The sequence below is a fragment of the Furipterus horrens genome, unplaced genomic scaffold (assembly GCF_987537825.1).
Source record: "Furipterus horrens unplaced genomic scaffold, mFurHor1.1.pri manual_scaffold_10, whole genome shotgun sequence".
In the NCBI taxonomy this organism is placed as follows: Eukaryota; Metazoa; Chordata; class Mammalia; order Chiroptera; family Furipteridae; genus Furipterus; species Furipterus horrens.
Window position 1 is genome coordinate 71918251 of NW_028327180.1, and position 21506 is coordinate 71939756.

The 21506-nt window shown below is 44.7% G+C and overlaps 1 protein-coding gene and 1 pseudogene across 5 annotated transcripts in view; both read left to right on the top strand.

The window, feature by feature from the left end:
* Positions 1 to 21506, top strand: part of FGF1 (fibroblast growth factor 1) — an 84825-nt gene that overhangs the window by 46389 nt on the left and 16930 nt on the right. For 3 of the 5 annotated variants that reach the window (XM_090288086.1, XM_090288088.1, XM_090288087.1), the window contains one exon: positions 18546 to 18749. In XM_090288086.1, the coding sequence (XP_090144212.1) occupies positions 18581 to 18749 (169 nt within the window). In that variant the 5' untranslated portion in view covers positions 18546 to 18580. Of the gene's footprint in view, positions 1 to 8407; positions 8468 to 13693; positions 13961 to 18545; positions 18750 to 21506 lie in introns of those variants that run through there. The other 2 variants (XM_090288090.1, XM_090288089.1) reach the window with 2 other exon arrangements.
* Positions 9581 to 9705, top strand: LOC150000611 (small nucleolar RNA SNORA36 family; annotated as a pseudogene).

Genomic DNA, 21506 nt, shown 5'->3' on the forward strand with positions numbered 1-21506 from the left:
TTTAATTAGTTATATACTTTTTTATTTTTTAAATTTCACAGTATGGTTTATTTTGATCCTATTTCTTTTTACAATTACCTTCTGTGGCAAATGATACTGCTTTTATAGTTTCAGTAATGATACTCAGTTTCCATTTGCTATGCAGTCTGGATTGAACACTGATTCAATTTTTAAAATACTAATTAAACAGTAACAAAAAAAGACATTGTAGCTGCATACATCTAGATTACTCAGGACAAAACATTCTGTATATATAGAAAATAAACCTCTTCAAAGAGAGAAAATGACAGAGGAAACAAGGACCCCCAACCAACTTCCAGATCAAGAAACAAACCAACCAGAGAGCAGAAATCGCAGAGCAAATGTGAACTTCTGTGGCATAGTTCTGGACAGAGCATGCAAGATGATGTTCAATGGCTTTTACCACCACTGACCCCAATAGCCAAATGTCCAGTTAGTCCTCATGGCCTTGTCTTCTTTTTGCACCCCCCGCCCCGCTACTTCCTTCTCTTATCCTGCCACCCCCACCCCTACTGGAAAGCCCTGAGGCATTCAACATGCTCTGTCCACTAGAACCACCCAGTGTGGGTCTCCTGTAAGAGTCCTATGCTCCGAAGTTATTGTTCCCATCCCCCAATCAAGACGCCTTCAAAAAGTAGGTGTGTTTCCAAAGTATTAGCCAGAAATCTTACTCAATTTAATAAACGTCAGCAAATATTCACCGAGCATCCACTAAGCACAAGGCGAGAGTGCGAGTTGATGGGGAAAGGGAGTGGGCAACGTCCAACCCCGGCCCCGGAGGAGCTGAAAGTTCACTAGGGAGGTCCACCAGAGGTGCACGTGACTGGAATTACAGGAGGGAACAACACGTCTTGGCTTGGTATGATCAGGACGGGTTCGGAATGGAGGCAACACTGACCCTCCGAGAAGCATTTGTCCTTTAAATAAATTATATTAATTTCTGAGGGCCTCAAAATGGTGGGTTTTTTTGGGCCCCTTGCCTGTTTTGGGCTAACAACTAAAAGAAGGTTTGACAGCCTGACATTTCTCCCCCTGAAACGTGCCTGCTCCTTGTGCGTGAGGATCATGCAGTCTCCTCCAGCTAGTGAGACGGACTTGGGAGCATGTGGCCCTGCACACACCCCTGAACCCACCTGCTGAGCTCCTGCTCACCCTCCAGGGTCTCAGCTCAATGTCAGTCCTCAGAGATGTGGGCCGACCCCTCTCCAAGTGCTGGGGCTCCCTCCTCCTCTAGCCACCACCCGCCGATTACAGCAGAGAGATGCAGGAATTGGCTCTGTTTCAGATTTCCTTACTCAGCTGTTCACTTTTTTAAAACTTAAAAAATAGACAATGAAAGCAAGGGCTTTGCTTTTTTTTGTTTGCCTCTGTAGCCTCAGTGCCTGATAAATAATAGTATTTAATAACTATTTGTTGAAAGAATTAATGAATAATAATACACTGATACAATCTCATCTCTTCCCCAGTCTCTTCATCTCTCTGGTCTGCTTGTTAGTTTCAGGGGGAGGGATATGTGGCTTTAGAAATATATAGAATTAATTTCGGGTTGATTTAATCAATCAAAAATACTCATACTTAGGTTCAGTATGACAGCTGGCAAATTAGTATAGTTTCTCAGGCTTTGGTTCTTGCAGGGGGGAGGGGACTTCTAAGTGTAGAGCATGTCTTTTCAGCAAAACCAGTAAGCTGCACAGCTTGGCACGGATTGGCACTCCTCCACGCCCGCTGCCCACTTCCTTTCTCTCCACATATGTTTATTAAGCACATATTATGTACCAGGCCTGTGCAGGACACCGGAGGAAAAAATGGGCAAGGGCGCTGCCTTAATGGAGCAAAGTCAAGGGGAGAAATAGTCCAGTGATAGCTCCAGTGAAATACAGAGGAGTAAGGGGCCCCGGACTGGGGTGCTGGGCCTGAACCTGGGGCCGCTGGGCAAGGAAGCTTTGTCTGAGTAAGTCTGGGGTGAAGTCTGAAAGAGAAGTAGGAATATCCTGGGGGCCAATCGGGGGTTGGTGGCAATGTTGGCAAAGAGAGGTCCAGGCCAAGGGAAAAGCAAGTTCAAAGGCCTAAAGGTGAGGGCAAACCTGGCGCATTTGCCAACTGGAAGTTCAGTTTTGTTAGAGGCCACTGATGGATTAGGGCCAGGGAACTCTTGGGCCTTCTTCCTCAATTCTAAGACCAGGAGGGCTTGGGGGCAGGATGGGCCACTGGCTACGCCTCAGGAAATGGCCGGAATATAAGCTCCATGGCAGTAAGACTGCAGGCTTTGTTCACCGTTGGAGAACAGGGACAGGAACATATATTCTTAATAACCATTTGTTGAGTGAGTGAATGAAGTGTCCTGAAGATGACCTCAGCCACTTCCTCTGGTGTCACCAAGCCCCACCGAATCATAGACCAGGAGGCACAGGAGAGGCTGCTGTTCCCCTCCCTCCCCTCCAGGGTGTCTGACCTGCCCTCCAGCCTCCCACAGACGAAATGCCTTGTAGTTTTTATAAAGTATAGTAGCATGACTCGGAAATTCAGTTTTTAAGGTCAGACACATGCAGCTGAGGGACAGACGACTGGTCCAGTCATCTGGTGAGTCAGCACAGGATGGAGAAGAGCAGGGACAAGAGTCCTAATGCCCAGCCTGGCCGGTCAGCAGAGAGGAACTCTGGCTCCATAGCATTACTTGTCATCTATTAAGGTACACGGTGCCTCGCTGCCAAATCTGCTCCTGAAGATTAATAAGCCCCATCTTCCCAAAGCAGCACTATCTCACCTGGAAATTATATTTCCTGGCATTTTTAGTGGTGGGCTTTTTAAATCCAAGTTTAGCTCTTCTCCTGGTACTGTGCACCGGCTGAATGCTGCTGCCTCTCTCAGAGAAGGCTAGTGGGCTAGTATATCTACAGTATATCTAAGACATCCTAGCTGGATGCTGTGAAGAGCAGATACCACATCTGGCCTGCACCCACATTTCCCTTGCACCCACATTTACCATTCTAAATAAGGCCCTGCTACATCTACTGGGATGAGTGCATCTAGTTTTCCTGATTCTGCTTCTCCTCCCTTTACTCAGCAGCCAGAGGGACATTTTAAAAATGCAAATCTGATCATGTCTCACCCCAGCCTGCACTGTTCAGTGGTTTTCCACAGTCCTATAGAAAAAGGTCTACAGGGCTCTGCATGAGATGGCTCTTCCTGATAACTTCTTCTCCCTCTTCACTTAGGGATATAAATATCCCTTCCTCCAGGAAGTCTTCCCATCTTCCAGACTCTGTAGGTCACCTGTTATCTTCTCCCATGGTGCCCTGGACTTTGGTCTTGTAACATTCAGTTCACTGGAAATCCATTTTATGGTGGGTCTTCCCCACTAGAATGTGAACTTCAAGAGGACCTCATTGAATCTGTTCTGTTCTCCACTATATTCCTCATGTCTGGCACATAGTAGGTGCTCATTAAATATGTGTCAAATGAATGAGTAAGTACTCAGATCTTTGAACAGCTCAGGACAACTTTACCAATAAAATAAGAGGCAAAGAGAAACAGAAACATAACAGAACCTCAATGAAATTCTGAGCCATATGACCTTCTTCATGCTGGAGGCCTGATTTCATCATATGATGGGCTCATATATTGTGATTAGGCCCCAGTTAACTCTTCAGAACTAGTTTCTAGCTTAGTTTAGAGAAATCTGGGCCTTTCCATGAGGCGCCACCATAAAGAGCAAACCATAGCCTCAGAGCCACCCAGGTTAAGTCAGGACGCGCTGACCTGCGTGCTGGAGGCCCGCGTCTGTCTCTGTGGAAACAGTAAGCCCCTCCCCGCACCCTGCCCCAGCTGCACATGGGAAGACAGGGCAAGAAGGGCCTGGAGTCCTCGCTCATTTAGCCTCAACCTGTTTTATTGTCTTCCCCCCGGCAGGAACAAACAATAATTCAGTAAAGGAAATATGAGTAATGGAAAGAAAGAGAAAAAAATAAATAAATAAACATATCGAAATGGGCAGTGTCCCCTGGGCCACTGCTTTTAAAGAAAACAAGGAGAGTAGATTTGGAGATATTTCAGTGACTTTGCTAAAAGGAGAAAGAAAATCAAGCTGGCCCCTCCCTTCCAGGCTGAATTCCTTTCCTCTGTCTTGACATAGAAAGAAAAGGTTACCCCAGACCAGGGCTCTCACGCTCTGGTGTGCATCAGAGTCCCTTGGGAGGCTTGTTGAGGCTGCAGGTGGCAGCCCCAACCCAGACCACATGTTTATAATGACAAACAGTACACAACCTAGATCAGATTTTCAAGTCATATATAATATATCTCGTAAAATGAGTCATTTGCTCAGGTGATGACCTTGCAGTGGGGTCAATCTCAGAACAGGATTCTGAGCCTCTGCAGATCAATGCTCCTGGGAAGGTGATTGAGGAGGAGGCACCTAAGGGCAGATAAAATTCCTTTGTAACCTTTGCCCTGAGCAAAGAGGCCCCTTCCACAGGAAGAAGGTCAAGTCTGGTCTATTTTTGCAACAGCATTTCAAGTGATTAGTGGACTTCCTTCCTGTGGTTCCCAGGAATCCTGCACCTGGCTCTCAGGAGGATGTTGGTGATAGGGAACAGGGACTTTGTGAGTGAGAATCAATAATTATCTCTATACTTGCTTGACTCTTTTCTACAAAAATAATCTAGGGGAAAAACACGTACTTTAGAAGAGCAAAGTTCATTATGACAGAGAGCAGAATGGGACATGAAGGTCAGTCTCCCAGCGTGTGGCAGTGTCCTTAGGTCATGATTTTACAAGCTGAAGACTGATTTCTTCACTCAGACCCTTCCCTCCCTCATTCACCCAACAGATGTTGGAGCAACTCCCCTGTGCCCGGCACGGTTTAGGGACTGGGGAGAAGATGGTGACTAAACATGGTTCTGTCCTCCAGGTGCTTCCAGTCTAGTGAGGGAGCTAGACATCAAGTTCACACGTGGATGGATGTTTAATTAATTGCAGATGGTGGAACTTGTAACAGTTTGTGTGGAGATAGCCTCGTGGAAAAGACTACGGTGATCAAGGATCCGAGAGGAGACAGGAGTGGCTGCAGTACAGTGGGCAGCGCGAGGGGGTGCCAAGAGGGAAGGCCGGACCACACGGGGTCTTGTAGGCCATGGTCAGGGTTTATGAAAATGGAGAGCCACAGAAGGTTTTTAAAAAGCGAGTGTCAAATCTGATGTAGGTTTTTAAAAGTGCCTCTGGCTTTGTGTATAGAAATGAGTGGAGGGGCCCGGAACAAAAGAGGGGGCTATTTCAGAGGTTAGGATAGGAGCTGAGGGCAGACTGCACGGTGTTGACAGTGGATAATAAGTAAGTACATTGGATAACCTGCAACTAGAGTCAAAGGGCTCTGTTTTGCAAGATTAGAGAAACTTGGACTAGTTAGAAGGCTGGGACTAGGATGAGACGAGGGGGCACTTGCTTCGGATGCAAAATTTACTCAGAAATCAAGATGAAAAATACTTCAACGCAATATTTTTATAAGTCAAATTTCATGCAAAAGAAAATCCTTGACAAACACATATCAATTAAAAAAAGACAACATCAGTAACAGTTCTGGGCCAAGCCATATAAGAAACCTGAGGCAAAAGGAAAAAATCAGTAATATTCAAAATTTTGAATATTTTGCTCCTTTCCTCACTCTTATCCTGGCTAGCTGACCCTCCCCACCTGTAAAATGAAGAGACCACCGTGTAACCTTCTGCTCTGAAAACAGACATTATGGAAAGAAAGCTGATGACAGAAATCATCACAAGCCCCCTGGTGGTGTAGACAGTATCTTTTCTCCTTATTCTGGAGGCTCTGGAACAGAAGGTACAGAACAGTTGCTCCATAAACAATGTTAATGGCTAGCATTTATCAGACTCTTACTATGTCAGTACTTTGGGAAGATGTGTTAAATACAATGATCTCATTTGATCCTTACAGCAATCCTGTGAGGTGGGTACATATTACCCCTGTTTTACAATGCCTGGCATACACTTGATTAGCATTTGAAAAATAAAGCAAGCAAGAAAGGATGGATCAAGAGAAGGGAAAATGACAGGAAAAAAAGTGGCAGGCTCACACTATTCCTTATCCACACTATATCCGCCCCCTTCCTTGGGAAACACAATTATCAGACAAACACTATGCACCAAATTTAAAAGGATCTACAGAAAATGGAAGGTAATCTTAAATATGACCCTTTTCCATAGGGATTATTTTTGGTAAGTTGGGTTTTTTTAACCCAACAGCTTTTTTGAGAACAAACTTCTTGAATTCGCTCATTCCCAAATCTTTATTGAGCAGCTACTATGTGTCAGGCACAGATAAAGGTGCTGACGTGAAATGTGAACAAAACAAATCTGACCTGGGTCCTCATGAGGCTTACAGTCCTCTGTGTGTCTATGTTTGTGTGTGTGTATGTGTGTGTGTATAGTGTATTGGAGTGAAACAGACAATAATAAGTAAATAAACACATAAATGAAGTCATACTTTATCATAAATGTTACACAAGAAACACATCTGGGTCTGAGATAGAGGACAGGGAAGTGATGAGAACTACCCTAGATACTATAGGTCTGACATAATTAGCCTCAGGGAAGTTCATAATAGTCTTGTTGCTGAAAATGCCATGCTATCCCCAGCCAGTGTGGCTCAGCTGGTTGGCGTTGTCCCATGAACCAAAAAATTACCAGTTCGATTCCCAGACAGGGCACATGCCTCGGTTGTGAGCTCGGCCAGTCTATGTTTCTCTCTCTCTCTCTCTTTGTCCCTCCCTTCCCTTCTCTAAAATCAAAAATAAAAATAAAATAAGAAGAAAATGCTGTGCTAAAAATTTTTGAAAATTAAATCAAACTCCCTTCGGAGTGTGAAATTTTACAACTCCTATCACAGCAATTTTGAAAAGCAACATCCATGTATTTGGTAATATATTTTTATGTGAACAGACCTATAGAAAAGTTATTTACACCATCAAGGGTTCAAGAACACATCATGAGAACATTGGGAAATGTTCTGTCTCTGTCGGCCCCACCCCACAGGTCCATCTAAATGTCCAGATTTATCGAATTCCAGAGCAGCCCCTTGAACTTGACAACACCAAGGAGGAGCCAAGGAATGCAGGAATGTTAAAAGCTGAGAGGAATTATGTGCAAAAACATGGCAGTCAGAGAAGTTAGGAGAAGTCACTCTGACATTTCTCCTTACTTGTGTTGCCTAATCTGCTTTCAAAGGCCAATAATGCAGAAATTCTCCATTTTTCAAACCACCCCACCCAATATAGTGGTGCTTTTATCTGTAAAACATGAGAGAGGAGTAATGGACAGTGGGGGATATAAATGGCTTTGAAAGGTCATTTAGATGACCCATGGACATGGACAAGAGGGTGGGGATTGACTGTGGGAGACGGGGGAGGTGGGCAGGGCAGGGGAGAGCAACAGGAGAAAAACGGGACAACTGTAATAGAACAACAATTAAAAAAATGAAAAAAAAAAAAAGGTCAGTTAGAAAAAAAGACATAAACAAGGAGGAAAATCATGCAGAGTTGAAACCATGCTGTGAGCTACCTTCCAAAGTTAAAGAAAACAGCTGTGAGAGGCCATGTTTGACAGATGAGTGCACTGTCACGGTTAGGGGTACCTGCCTATCCTTGTGACTTTTCTGGTAAATGCCATCTTTTCTGCAATTGCACCTTCCTGGAGATGCTAGATACCCAAGGCAGACGTTGCTTAATTTAGCTTCTTGGATACAAGATTTCAACTCACTTCCAAGTTCTTTCATCCCTTATCAAACACCAGCCTTTCCTGGAGTCTTCAGTCAGGCTCTCTCGCTCCTCCTCCTTCCCCTAAAACCCGCCTGATTCCCGACAACAGCTGGGTTGTGTGTGGACCTGTGTGTGGAATACTAACGATGTGGCCACAGGACTACGTGAGCCATCAGGCGACCTGAAACAGGGCAAACGGTGCAAATGGGAGCAAGGTCCCTTTTGGGCTTTTCATGGGAGGTCAAAGAGAACTGGCAAGGAAAATGAAACTAAAAATAGCCGAAGTCCTTAAAGAGAAAGAATGTGAAAGGAAACAAGGTTTATACTATCCCGATGTAGACTCTCCAAAAACTAGTCACTGGAAGGCTAGCTCCAGGGCAGGTGACTATTTTCTTCCCGCCCTTTGGCTGTGACTCTCACTGGGTCCCTTTGTGGGTCCTGGGCTCTGCTCCCACCCGATTCCTGCTTGCTGCTGGAGTCTCTGCAGGAATGTAGCCCCCAGGGGCAGAGCTGGGGCCTCTGTGGCCCACTTTCAAGAACCAGAATAGACTCTGACATGTGGAATAAGCTCTGTGGGGTTTACATTCCTCTTTCGTATCCAAGCACCTTAAAACACAAAACCACATGCCAGGACTGCTAACCATTCTTCCAGAGACGGCTGGATATCATCTGTCCGGCAGAAACGTGAGCTTTCTCCTTTTCATTATTGAATGTTTTGAGTGAGCCTGGGACCCTTGAATGAGGCTGCCCCACAGAGGGACGACACACTAAACTGATGATATCTCAGGACTGAGGATTTTATTCTTGGCTAAACCACAGATTTGCTTTGATAAACTATGCAGCCTCTCTGCGTCACAGTGCTCTCAGCTACAGAAACAGGGAAAGTATGCATCTATCCGTATAATAGAAGGAACAGCAAATACAAAGTGATTATGAAGAACTTAATGTAGTGTCTATATAACAGGTACTCAGAGATGCCTGTTTACTCACACAAAATGCTTTGTAAAAGCCTCAGTGCTATAAAAATATAAACAATCAACACACTAAAACAGAGGCCCTTATTAACAACAATACCTCTGGTTCCTAAACACTCATTGTATGCAAGGCCCTTCCTAGGCCTTACTCTATTCTTTCCTCATGACATCATGACCAGGTCAGTTCTCTCAACAGCTTCCTTTCTACAGATGAGACAGCTGAGGATGAGACACAGTAAATGTAGTTCCTGAAAAACAGAAGCCAAAACCCAGGTCTATGACTCTTAGGTTGTGAGAACTTGCCTTTTTCCTGGTGCTTCCAACCTAGGAGGACCATTCACTCAGTGCTGCAGTGGTCTCTGGCCTGGCCCCAGCCCTTTTATAAGCAATGGCAAGTGACTCTACTGTGGCAAAGGTCAAGACAGACTCACATGATGCTGGGTCATTTCAGGGAACCGGCAGAGTGACAAGCAGGAGGTCACTGTACAGCTGGGAAAGAGGACAGTTCTGTGTCCAGGTAGGAACGTGCAAAGACTCCATTCATGGAAAACAGTGACTCCTTTAGAACACTGTCAGCAGGGCTCCACGACGTATGGAGGCTGGCAGGGTAAAAAGAATAGAGAAGCTAAGGATTTCTCAGTTCAGTGGGCTTTTCTTCTCTTTCCCATGTTTCTTGGCATTTAAGATAGTGAACTCTAGAGTCAGACAACCCTCCCTTCAGATCAAGGCTCTAACATTCACTTAGCTGTGTGACTTTAGAGAAATTATTGAAATTCTCTGAGCCTCTGGTCCTTAGCTGGAAAATGGGGGATAAAAAAGCAAATGCCTTAAGTTCAGCTCAGGGCAGCATCCCTGTTCTGTTAATTAAAATTTGGGACATTGAATCAGCTAGGGTAAATGATTGAATAGAAAATTTTACTCTATTCATTTACCTCCTGGGCTAAAAAACAAACACAGGAAAAGAAAAAAATAATGCCTACCTAACAGAATTTCTTTGAGGATTAAGTAAAATAATGTATGAAAACGTGTAGGGCCATACCTAGTACACAGTAAATGTTCAAGGAAAGGTTACTATTTTATTATTTATGTACCTGTTTTATTATTTATGAGGGTGCCCAAAGCAGGCTATCAGGAAACATAAAGCAGAACAAGCCCTTGGCATTGCCAAAGAGATAATAAACATACTTCAAAAGACTGAGTTTGGAGAAGCCCAATTTTCTGCATCAGGAAATAAGGAGGAAAAAAAAAAAAAAAAAAGACCCAGCAAACAGACCATCCTCCCTATGAGCTAGAAGGTCTGCAGACTCCGAGAAAGAAATGTCCTTGCTGGGCTGTTTCTAGAGACTGTAACTCGTACAACAGAGTCAAAGGATTTCTGGAGACATCAGGAAGAGAGGGCTAGAAGAAGGCGTGAGTGCTGCTGGAGCCTCTGCTGAATCACTTTGCATTTGGCTCGAAGCCCTGGGGCTTTAAAGTATCAGTCTGCAGGACGTTTCCGTTTAGCAGGGATTCAGGGTGGCTGGGAGCCTGCAGGATGCTCTGGACTGGAGTGTAGCCTTCAAGTTCAGACAGAACAGAACACATCACTGCATCTCGAAGTGCACCATCCTTCCTCTCTGACTGGAGGCTATTTTCTCTGAGCACTTAAAAGAATTCGTGGCCTCCAAATGAATAATGCTTGATGGAAGGAAGTGTTTTGGGGGTAGAATTAAAGATCCAGAATCAAGGGAAGAAATAAATGGTACTGGAGGAGATCCTTGGGAGAGATGGAGTTGTCTGCTCACATTTTCTGCCCTTCATTAAAGAGTATTAAAGAGTATGAGAGCTAAGGCTGGGACTGAGCTGCTGCAGGACCACTTTCTGCCATCTTACGCTTGCTCCAGGCTTCTAGGTCCCTCTTCTCTAAAGCAGAAAGCATGGCTTGATGAGTCTGCTATGGTCAGAATGTAAACTCCTCAAAGGCAGACACTGATTTCTGTTGCAGGTCCAGAATCCCTTATCTGAAAAGTCTTGGTGTTCCATATATTTTAGAATACAGAATTTGGGGGGATTTTAGAAAGGCAGTATGGCACATATATTGTATATTATGGAACAACTCCAGGGGGGTCTGGGAAAGTACCCTATAATCAAACATGTTACTAATTCTGCACTGGATTATATAAATATGTGGCTCAGTGGATTGAGCACCAGCCTGTGAACTGAGAAGCTGCTGGTTAGATTCGCGGTCAGGGCACAGGCCTGGGTTGTGAGCCGTGTCCCTGGTTGGGGGCCTGTGAGAGGCAGCCAGCTGATGTTTCTCTCTCACATTGATGTTTCTCTCCATTTCCCTCTTCCTTCCCCTCACTCTGAAAATAAATTTTTAAAATATTTTTTAAAATATTAACACAAAATGGAATAAATAAAGATTTTTGTTGCAGGACAGTTTGGGTCAGGTTTTACCACAATTTGAGTTATGAAAGAACTCTAGTGTTCAGAGCCTTTTGCATTTTGTAATTGTGGATTAGAGATTTCAGGGCTTCCTTTTTCCTTTTTCTTTTCTTTTCTTTTCTTTTCTTTTCTTTTTTTTTTTTTTTTAATTTCCAGGACATCTGCAGGAGTCTACCCATGGCAGGTACTGAGTAGAGGTGGTTGGCATTCTAAAAAATGACATCTTGATCTCCTGCAAATAAAGTTGATTCTGGAAGCCAGACAACAGTTTATTATCAGTGACTTGGGGATTCTTTAGAATTAGAAGGATCCAAAATTAAAGAACAGGCAAGAAAGACTATTGAACGCTAGGTTCTCTGCACCCTGGACAGGAACACACACAAAAAAACGATGAAATATACTGAGAACTGATGACTAGTATAACATAGTCAGTACCCAAGCAAGCGAGAAAACATCAGTACACATGTGATAATGAAAATTTCTAACCTATATATAGAAAATGATATTTTTCCAATGTTGCCAACCTATTACTAAATGTTTAAATTAAGTTTCTTCAATCCAAGGTCAATAGCACAGATGGACAAAACTAAACAAGAGGATGTTAATCAAACTAACATCTATTCAATGCTTATGAGGCTCAGCACTTTACACGTATTATCACTAAACACTTAAAGCGATTCTGTGCAGTAGCTACTGTTACGGAACCCTATTCTGCAGATGAGGAAACTGAGACTCTGTAAGACTGAGTAATTTGCTAGCAAGTGTCTGGCCAGGACTCAAACCCAAGATTAGTAGTATGTTGGTAAACCAGCTATCAGAGAATGAAAAAAGGGGAGGGGGCTTGGGGGAAGGTGGGAAGGGAAGGAAAAGCTAGAAGCAGAGGAAATAAAGGCCCTGATTTATATTATTTGCCAATTTCTGTGTTGTTAAATAGTCTCACTAGGGCTGATCTCAAGCAGGCTTTCAAAAGTCCTCAATATTTAATAACTGGCTTTTACAAACTTGTGGGAGCCATCTCCTGCCCACACCATGATCAAGTCTATCCCACGGCCACATGCACAGTTTATCGCTGGCTTTAGAAGGTGAGATTCCAATCCCCTGGAGCAGAGCTGGCTGGGGAGCAGCAGGCTGAGACGCCACCCCCCGCCTGTCGCTGTGGCTGCGTTCCTGCCTCAGACCTGGTTCATATCATAGAGCGGGGAGCAGAGGAAAAAAGAGAGGGGAGAACATGTTGCCTCCTGTTCTTCAGGCAAACTCTCCTTCACCAGAGGGTATAAAGTGGGGTCCTGCCCCCCTGACACTCTTGGCAGAAATGACAAAACCTGGAACTGTTTTTCCAGATCACATAAACTTTCTCTTGGTGAGATAAGAAGGTTATACTTGAGACCAAAGGGTCTGATACCTTCCTTTAGATTTTTAATTTCCATAATACTTCTTTCGAAGAAGTAAGGAAGTGCGTATCTTCTACAAGATGAGAACCAGGTTTGGGACTGCTTTTAACCAAAGGTAGGATATTCTAACCTGATTTTAACCCAGTTAAAACACATTTAGGCTCATAGCTTCGTTTCTCCATTAATATCTGAGGATTAAGTCTCCTGATAACGTTTCCCCTAGAGGACCCCGAGAAGGAACTGGCCTGGTATTCAATCAATGAACACCCACAGGACACTGATGATGGGCAGGCATTTGCTCAGTGCTGGGTCTAGGGGAGGAAAAAAGGCATAGCCCAGAGTCTTGGAGACTTATGAAGGAGAGAGCTGTGCAAACATAGTTAAATTATATTCATTCACTCATTCAACAAATATTTATCAAGTGCCTATTAGGTACCAGACATTTTTCCAGACACTAGGACACCATGGTGAGCATGACATTGGTTTATACTATCACGAAGCTGACAGCACCATCATGAAGAGAGACATTAATTAAATAGTCAAAAGAATAAATATGTGATTAAAACCTGAAGTAAGAACTCCAGGGACATGTTAAATGGCCCTATGAGCCCTGGAGGAAGCTGACCCAGTTCAGGAAGCCAGGAAAGGATTCCTGGAGGATTTGGCAATGGAACTAAGACTTGCACAAACAGTAAAGGGGTGAGGCCGGTAGAGAGAAGATGAAGAGGAACAGCGCTCCGGGTAGGGGAGGCGAGCGAGTGTGGTGGTAGATGAGGCAGGGCTGGATCTCGCAGAGCCCCGCAGGCCTTGCTGGGACCTCAGGCACCTCCCAGGGCGATGGAAAACCACTTAAGGTTTGAACAGGGACTCCGCCTGGCGGTGGCGCCCAGCGCCGCGCTGGGCACAGTGCGGCTGTGGAAGCGTTAGGGAGTCCACTAATCTAAACTGTTATGTGTGGTGTGGGGGGAGAGTAGGGAGCTTAGGGCTGGGGGATGTGCCCACATAGGCTTTCTGGGGGAGCAAAGAGCGGAGATAAATTTCTGAGGGGTGAGTATGACTTAGCCAGGTACGGGAGCAGGGCGGAGGAAAACAGAAAGAATGCTGCTGGTGCGAGGCTGTGGGGGCGCGACAGGAAAAACAGGCCAGGAAGAGGAAAGGCCGCCGGGCTGGGCAAGGAGCAGATGAGAAAAGCCTCACAGGTCACCGTGGAGCTGGGCTCTATTTATCCCGAGGGCGGCAGGGAACCCACTGACACAGTCAGCGAGCTGTAGCAGGAGAGTGATGATCGGACTCGTGTGCTAGGAAGGTCGCCAGCAGCAGGATCAGACGGCGAGTAAAAGGGAGCCGAGCAGAAGAGACCCCCGCTGTTGGCCTCAGCAGTCCAGGTGAGAGAGGTGTTGTGTCTGCACTAAAGCAGCCACAGTGGGAATGAAGATTATTTTTGGAGACGTTGAAACGGTACAGCTGAAAGAGTTTTGTCACCAGTGGGATGGATGGGAGCCATTTCTACTCTACCAGAGAATAGTCTGAACAAAATGGATTCTTCTACTTGTGTCGAGTCTTGTCTTATGACCTGATACATGATCACCTTTTTAAAATGCTCCAGGTGTCCTTGAGAAGAATGGGGTTTGTTAATTGTTGGGTGCAGAGGGCTCTTACACTCATTCAGTTAAGCTTGTTAATTGTGTATTCAATCTTCTCTATCACTATTATTTTTTGGTCTATTTGCTCTATCACTTATGACAGGAATGTATTAAAATCACTATCACTGTGGATTTGTCAGTTTTTGTTTTATATACTCTGAGGCTATGCCATTATTACACAAGCTTAGAGTTTTTATGTCTGTTGATTGTTCCACCTGTCACTATGCAGTGATCTCGTTTATCCTTGATCATTCTTTTTGCCTTAGACCTACTTTATATGATATTAATATAACCATATCAACTTTTATTTTTTTGCTAACATTTGGTACCTATTTTTTCATTCTTTTGCTCTTAACCTCTGTGTCCTTGTGTTTTAAATGTGTCTCTTGTAATCAGAGTGTAGATGACTTTTTAAAAAATACAGTAGCTAGTATATTTAGCTCATTTACATTTATTGTAATTGTAAGTATATTTGGATTCATTTGTTCAACCTAATTTTGAACAATTTTTAAAATTTTTCTATTTTTCTCTTTTTCTGGATTATTTTGGATAAGTAGTTTTATTTATTTTGTCTCATTTCCCTTTACCAGTTGCTAGTTGGAATTAATGTATTCTGTATTTTTTTTAGTAGTTACCCTTAATATTTAACATGCATTCTGACTTTTCAAGATCTAGATTAATTAACATCTCTAAGGAATAGTTAAGCTTTGAGGTGATGCCCTTCATAGAGACAGCAAGCAAGGACTTAAAGCATATTTGGAACCAAAGGTGAGGCCTGTTTTACATATGCTGGATTTGAGGACACATATCCAATTATCACCTTAACAGAAGCCTATACATCCACTTTTTGGGGCTTTATACACTTTGCAAAATATCTCCCTCCATGGATATTCTGCATTGCATAAGCAGTGAAAGAGTTTTAAAGCAAAATTAAAAAAGCAACATCAGTGTTCGCCTTCCCTTGATTCTCAGAACCGTAAGTCTTCCCTTCTAGCTTCTTCACCAGGGCCAAAATGAGCACAAATATCTCCTATGTATAACAGACTTCACAAATGTCACTGCATAACTGTGGATAGCTGAGAACTGAGCCTGACATGGCGACCTTTGTCTCCTTCATTTCTCTGCTATCTCGGTGGCTTGAATGTCGAAGGCAGAGAGGCTTAGCTAATTGCTGCCAAATGTGAAAGGAAAGAAAAAATTCTAGTTTCATACCAATTGAAAAATTACTTGAAATTAAGCATTAAAACACAGCTGACCAAGACGACCTCAGGCTTTGGCTAGTTCAACACAGCCAGTTACTCCTACCTCCTCCAGGTCAAGTCATAGTTTTATTCTTCCCAAGTGCTGCGATGAATATTGAGGCTGCTTAACCCTTCGGACAACTCTCAGGCAGGCGGGGCGGGGAAGCAGTGAGGGAATCGCGCATGCGATGCGCTGGGCAGTGTCGCTCACGGTGCCACACTGAACAGTGACTGTTGTGTTCCTGGACAAGAGTGTATGCTTAACATCCTGTTCATGTGTCAGAGTTTGTGTCTCTTCCAGAAGCTACAACTGACAAAATATGTCAGCCTTAACATGGATGTTCCAAAAGGCTTGGTGTTCTCTTCACTTTGGTGCCACTAGTAAGGCGAGAAAGTCTTCAAATTTTCCCAAAATCTCACCAGTGCCCCAAATTTCAAAGGGTTGGGCTTAGCACACAACGATGACATAAAGTCCCCTTGATATCTTCCATCTCCCAACGCACACACACGCGCACATGCATATACATACACAGAGAGAGAGAGAGAGAGAGAGAGAGAGAGAGGGAAACAGAGGTGGACGTAGAGACTTAGAGGCTTGTGGATGAAGGAGGAGGGTTTGGAAGGAAGAGCGAGGGCTTGGGAAGAAAATGCAATGTGCTGAGCAAGGCAAACTCTGCAGTCTTCCCTGTGAAATAGATGTACATAAACGGAATTAATTTTCTACCTGCATTGTTCTATGTGAAAAGAGCCAGACAGAGGATATTTGGGGGGGGGGGGGGGTCTGACTTTAAATGTAGTTTATATGGTACATGCAAAATTCTCTTCGGAGGTACTGGAGGGACTTCAAACCATAACTGAAAATGGGGATGGCAGGACTGGCCCATGTGCCTGCATATGGGGAGAGATGTCCCAGGAACACGAGCATGCCTGGGGCAGAGGAGACAAATGGAGGCTTCCAACACAAACCCTAAGTCCAAAGTCACCAGGACAATCATCCAAATTGTTGCCTTCATTTACAGCAGAATTAATGTCTATGGAGTAGTTCATGAGGCTGTTCCAGGGATGGACAGATGGGTGGGTGGTGAGTATGGAGAGTGCAGGAGGCCGGCTGGCCTTCCACAACATTCGCAGGGCTCACTAATGCCCAGTGACGTGGGTTCTCTGGGGAGGAGACGCCGGGGTCCCACCACAAGGCTGGCAAGGGGACAAAAGCGGGTGCTGTTGGTGGTGGTACTTACCAATGTCGGGGTCACAAATAAACAACTTGACCTGTGGCTGAAACCACAGATAGCACCAAACCCTGTACACTACTTTTTCCTATAAATACATACCTATGATAAAATTTAATTTATACATGAGGCACAGTAAACAACTAACAACAATAATAATAAAATAGAACAATTACAACAATATACTGTAATAAAAGTTAGGTGAGTGGCTTTGGGGCCATTATGAAGTAAAATAAAGGCTCCTTGAACACAAGCACTGTGACACACGACAATCTGACAACCGAGACGGCTACCAAGTGCCAAACAGGTGGGTACAGTGTGAATATGCCAGACTAAGGGAGAGTCGTGTCCCGGGCAGGACCGAGCAGGACACTGAGAGATTTCGTCAGGCTACTCAGAGTGCTGCACAATTTAAAATTTAGGAATTGTTTATTTCTGGAATTATTCATTTAATATTTTCAGACCACAGTTGACTGCGGATAACTACAGAAAGGAAAACCGTGGATGCAGGGGCGGAACTATTATAACACTGCGGTATCAGTGAGGTCGCTGAACTCTTCCTGGTGATTAAGTGCAGGTTAGGGCTTTATTTCAGGAGACCTGTCTTGAGGCTCAGCTCCACCACTTACTAGCTGTTGACCTTGACCTTGGACAGACCATGGTGCATATCTTAAGTTTTGGTTTCTTTTTATAAGGAAAAAAATGAGGATAATATTAGTGTCTATCTCCAAGGGTTACAGTGAAAATTACATGAATTCATTGTAGCCCAGAATATGTTAATGATGATGACCATTATTATTATAAGGCCACTTGAGACCCAGTGTGTACAATCAGCATCTGTTCACACTTATGAAGGTCCCACATTGGTGTCCTGGTCTCTTTGCCTCTGTTTTGTCATTGTAGTCACCCAGCATGTCATTCTCCTAAATGGTGGGGACAAGTAGATGCTTTTTTAATCCTTAGAGGTATAATTGATACATTTTTGCACTAGTACATTATAAATTTGCATATTGTGGGTATATACAACATTAGAGGATTATAATACACAATATGGTGGTTTCTGTGTCATAATAAGTATGTCTCATTAGAGAATAATTAGGCTGAAGATGGCCTTGGTACAAGGGACACCTTCTCTATGTGGCATGAGGATATGTGGAGAACTGTGGAAGCAGGCAATAACTGGCCTGTCTTTCACAAGGATGTCTCAAAAAATTTCCCTTGGTACAGTGTCTGCCCTTTAAAACCCCCACATAACACCCCCACACGCTGTTTCCCACACGCAAACCCAGAATTTTCCTTTACACATGAGCCCTCGGTTCTGTCGTGGGAGGCTGGGAAGGCTCCAAGCGCATCCACCGGGTCTCTGGTGCCCAGGCTCTATGTGCTACCTCTGCACCTGGGCCAGGCAGCACCCAGTCCAAACAGTGGGAGCGGGGAGAGCAAAACCTCAGTGCCGGCCTCTCGGCTTTTGTGGGTTTCAGCCTGACCCTGGGTGTTATTTTAGGGCAAGTTCAGCATTTAATTTGAGGATATGTGTGGATCAGACAGGAGGGACCAACACATTTTTTTTCCCCTTGGCCAAATGATTAAATTTAAAGTTCTAAAAAATGCACAGCTGGATCCAAAGCTGTGTCCAATAGGGAAACGAGAAATGCCTGGACAATCCCTCCCATGCCAGGGCCATCCTTCCTTAACCACCAGCCACTGCACAGGCCCTGGACTGTGGGCATCACCTGGCCAGTCGGTGGTTCCCAACTGACAGGGGCCCTGCACCCCGAGGCTCTCTTTCCCTTCCTGAAAGTGTCCCTTGCACCTTTGCTGGGAGAACATTCTACAGGTTTGTTTGATTTCTTACAGCCGTGAAAAGTCCCCTAACCAGCAGCTGCTGAACCATGGCTGAAGGGGAAGTCACCACGTTCACAGCCCTGACTGAGAAGTTTAATCTGCCTTTGGAGAATTATAAGCAGCCCAAACTTCTCTACTGCAGCAATGGGGGCCACTTCCTGAGGATCCTTCCAGATGGCACTGTGGATGGGACAAGAGACAAGAGCGACCAGCACAGTAAGCAAGCATCTCTCTTGGAGCCCTTCACCTTTCTGGTGTCCTCCTTAGTCAAGGGTGGGGGAAGGGAGGATATCTAAATACTGGTACCCTCTTCTCCAGGGTCCTCTTCAGGCTTGACAATCTTGGAGGCGGGGTGATATAAACATGGAAAGGATCTGGGTGTGGAAAATACAGTTGTGAGGGTCACAGCTGACCTCAAGGGGACTCTCTGTGGCCTTACACACCTGCTTTGAGATCAGAAGTGACGGCCAGTGTTTAATTTTTCAGGTTTCTGTTGCTAGTGGAAGGTCTGGCCCCTGAGGCCGGTCAGGGTCCTGCTTGCTCCCTGAGGGAAGAACAGCACAGGGCAGGGGCCATAAAGCTCGCAGGAAGACACGGGCTCAGGTTCACGTTTCCTGACTCTCCGGGTTACCTTTCCACTGGGCTTGATTTGTGAAATCCTAGTTCAAATTGTAGTCTTACACATCATAAATTATGCAGGTTTTGCTCTGCATATCATGCAGATGTGGCTGTGGTAACCGGGAGGGATAAAGCCCTTCTCCAGACCTTATGGAAACTGGAGAGCCGGAGCAATTCGAGCCAAAAGCTGAATGTCTCTTCCGGGCTTTCCTGCCAGGCCAGCTCTCAGAGGGTGTTGATAAATGGGGTTATAACTTTGGAGAAAATAATTTTCTTGACTATCTAAGAATAAAAATGTCTTCCTTCTGCTTTAGTGCTTCTGGTGTTGGTGTGTGTTGACATTAGGTGTCCAGGGACCACTGCCATGTTGTCAGGAATTCCCTGAGTTACCCTGAAGCATTAGATCTTGTAGAGAAGCCAAAGGTCAGATCTGGTCCCTGCTAAGAGAATCAAAAGGGCCAAGCATGTCACGAATCAGGAGAAGGAAAGTGAGGATGAAATCAGGAGACACAGGCCCTGGCCTGGTAGCTCAGTTGGTTTTAGTGTCGTCCCAGTATGCCAGGGTTGTAGGTTCAATCTCTGGTCAGGGCACGTACCAAAAAAAAAAAAAAAAAAAACAAGATCAGGAGACACAGAATATAGCACAGATAGAAAGTAATGGTCTGTAGGATGGCTTTAAAATAGAATGTCTTTGAAGGGATGGAGTATATACTAGGGAGTCTTAATTATTCATGGAGTATGCACCACAAGCAGCAGGACTGAAGCACAAATGTCCACCGCATTGTGCCCCCTCTCTACCCTCAGATGCACAAACAGTAGGCAGGCAGCTGGTGTTCACAACCCCGTTGGCACTATCGCTTCCTTCCCAGCCCCCATGCAGACCCTTGAGGTGAGGAGCAGGAAGGCTGAGGTTGGGGTTTGCAGCTGCAGGTAGATGTATTAGGCTTTGTTTTGATGGCTTGTCTTCAAACGAACCTTCTGAATGCCTGATACTCGATGAAAAATAGGCACCAGAGTAAGGCAAAAAATACTTTATTTAGCATGTTCGCCATACAGACACAAAATTTACTGCAAATAAATCAGCTTAGCTTGTAGTCTGTTGTGTCAGGCAAGCCACACAATTTGTGTGACCTGCCCCACTCAGCACAAGGGACGAGCTTTAATTTCCCCAAGGTTTTAAACATTTCTAGTAAGTTTTACCAATTTTCTGAACCAATGGGAATGCTCTCTGGTCCTCAGATTCTCAGGGGAAAGACAGTCTTGGTGATGTGGTTCTCGAGGTTAAGCTGGCTCTTTTGGGAAACTTTGAATTCTAGGGTAACAAGAGGTGCAATTACAATTTCCAAGTACTAGAATTTCTGTGCAAATGGCAAGTCTTCACTGTCGCCATTCCATCATCAGCATATAGGTGCACTCTGGGTAGGTAATACTAGGACTTCTGAATAGTGCTGAGGATTAGGCCGCCTCACCTAGGATGTCAGGGGCCCTTGGAAGGCAAGTGGCCTTGGGGGTGGTGGGGGAGGAGTCTGCGAACAAGTAATGCTGGACTAATTATTTGCCAAGTGAACTTAACCTTTCAGGCCTCACTCTTCTTACTTATAAAATGATAATATTACTTGCCTCACAGGTTTCTTGAGAGGATTAAATGAGATAAGGTAGTGAAAATTCTTGGCACAGTCCCTTGGCCCAGAGTAAGCACATGTTGGTCAAGATTGCTATTATTAACGACATCATTGTCATTGTCATCATCATGAAGATGAATGTATATTCAACCCAGCATATGGGAATACAGTATAATACTTAGCACCTTCCCTAGTTTTTTCTTTTCCAGGAAGGCCAAGGGGTCTAACCTCAGGTTCTGATTCAATGTCTCTCTGGCAACATTCAGAGTTGGTGTGTTGGCCTATGTACTTATTCTAGGATGGACTGAAAACAAGGATCTAGGAGGACAGAAATCGGAGTAAGTTGGGTGAGTGAGCAGAAATCCATCCCTGTGCTGGTCAATGCCAGAACTAAATAACCCATGTGCCCTCTGGAGTCAGGGGCCTGAGCTGGAGGGTCAGAGAATCTGAGTTCGCATTCCTGAGTTGCCACTCTCTAACTGGAGCAACAATGGACACTTACCATTCTCTCCATTTTGCACAAAGTGCTCTGCAAAAGCTGCTTAAGCCCCCAGGCCCAGGCCCTTCCAATCATCCTCTCTGATCTGTAACTTTAGATGTCTCCAGTATTCCCAGCTGTCTTACCTTACGGAAAATACTGAGACTCAGTTTCCTCACCTGTGGAATGGCAATCATAACCGTGCCATGTGTACTCGACAAGGCTGAAAACGCATGAGACCCCGCAGCCAAGAGG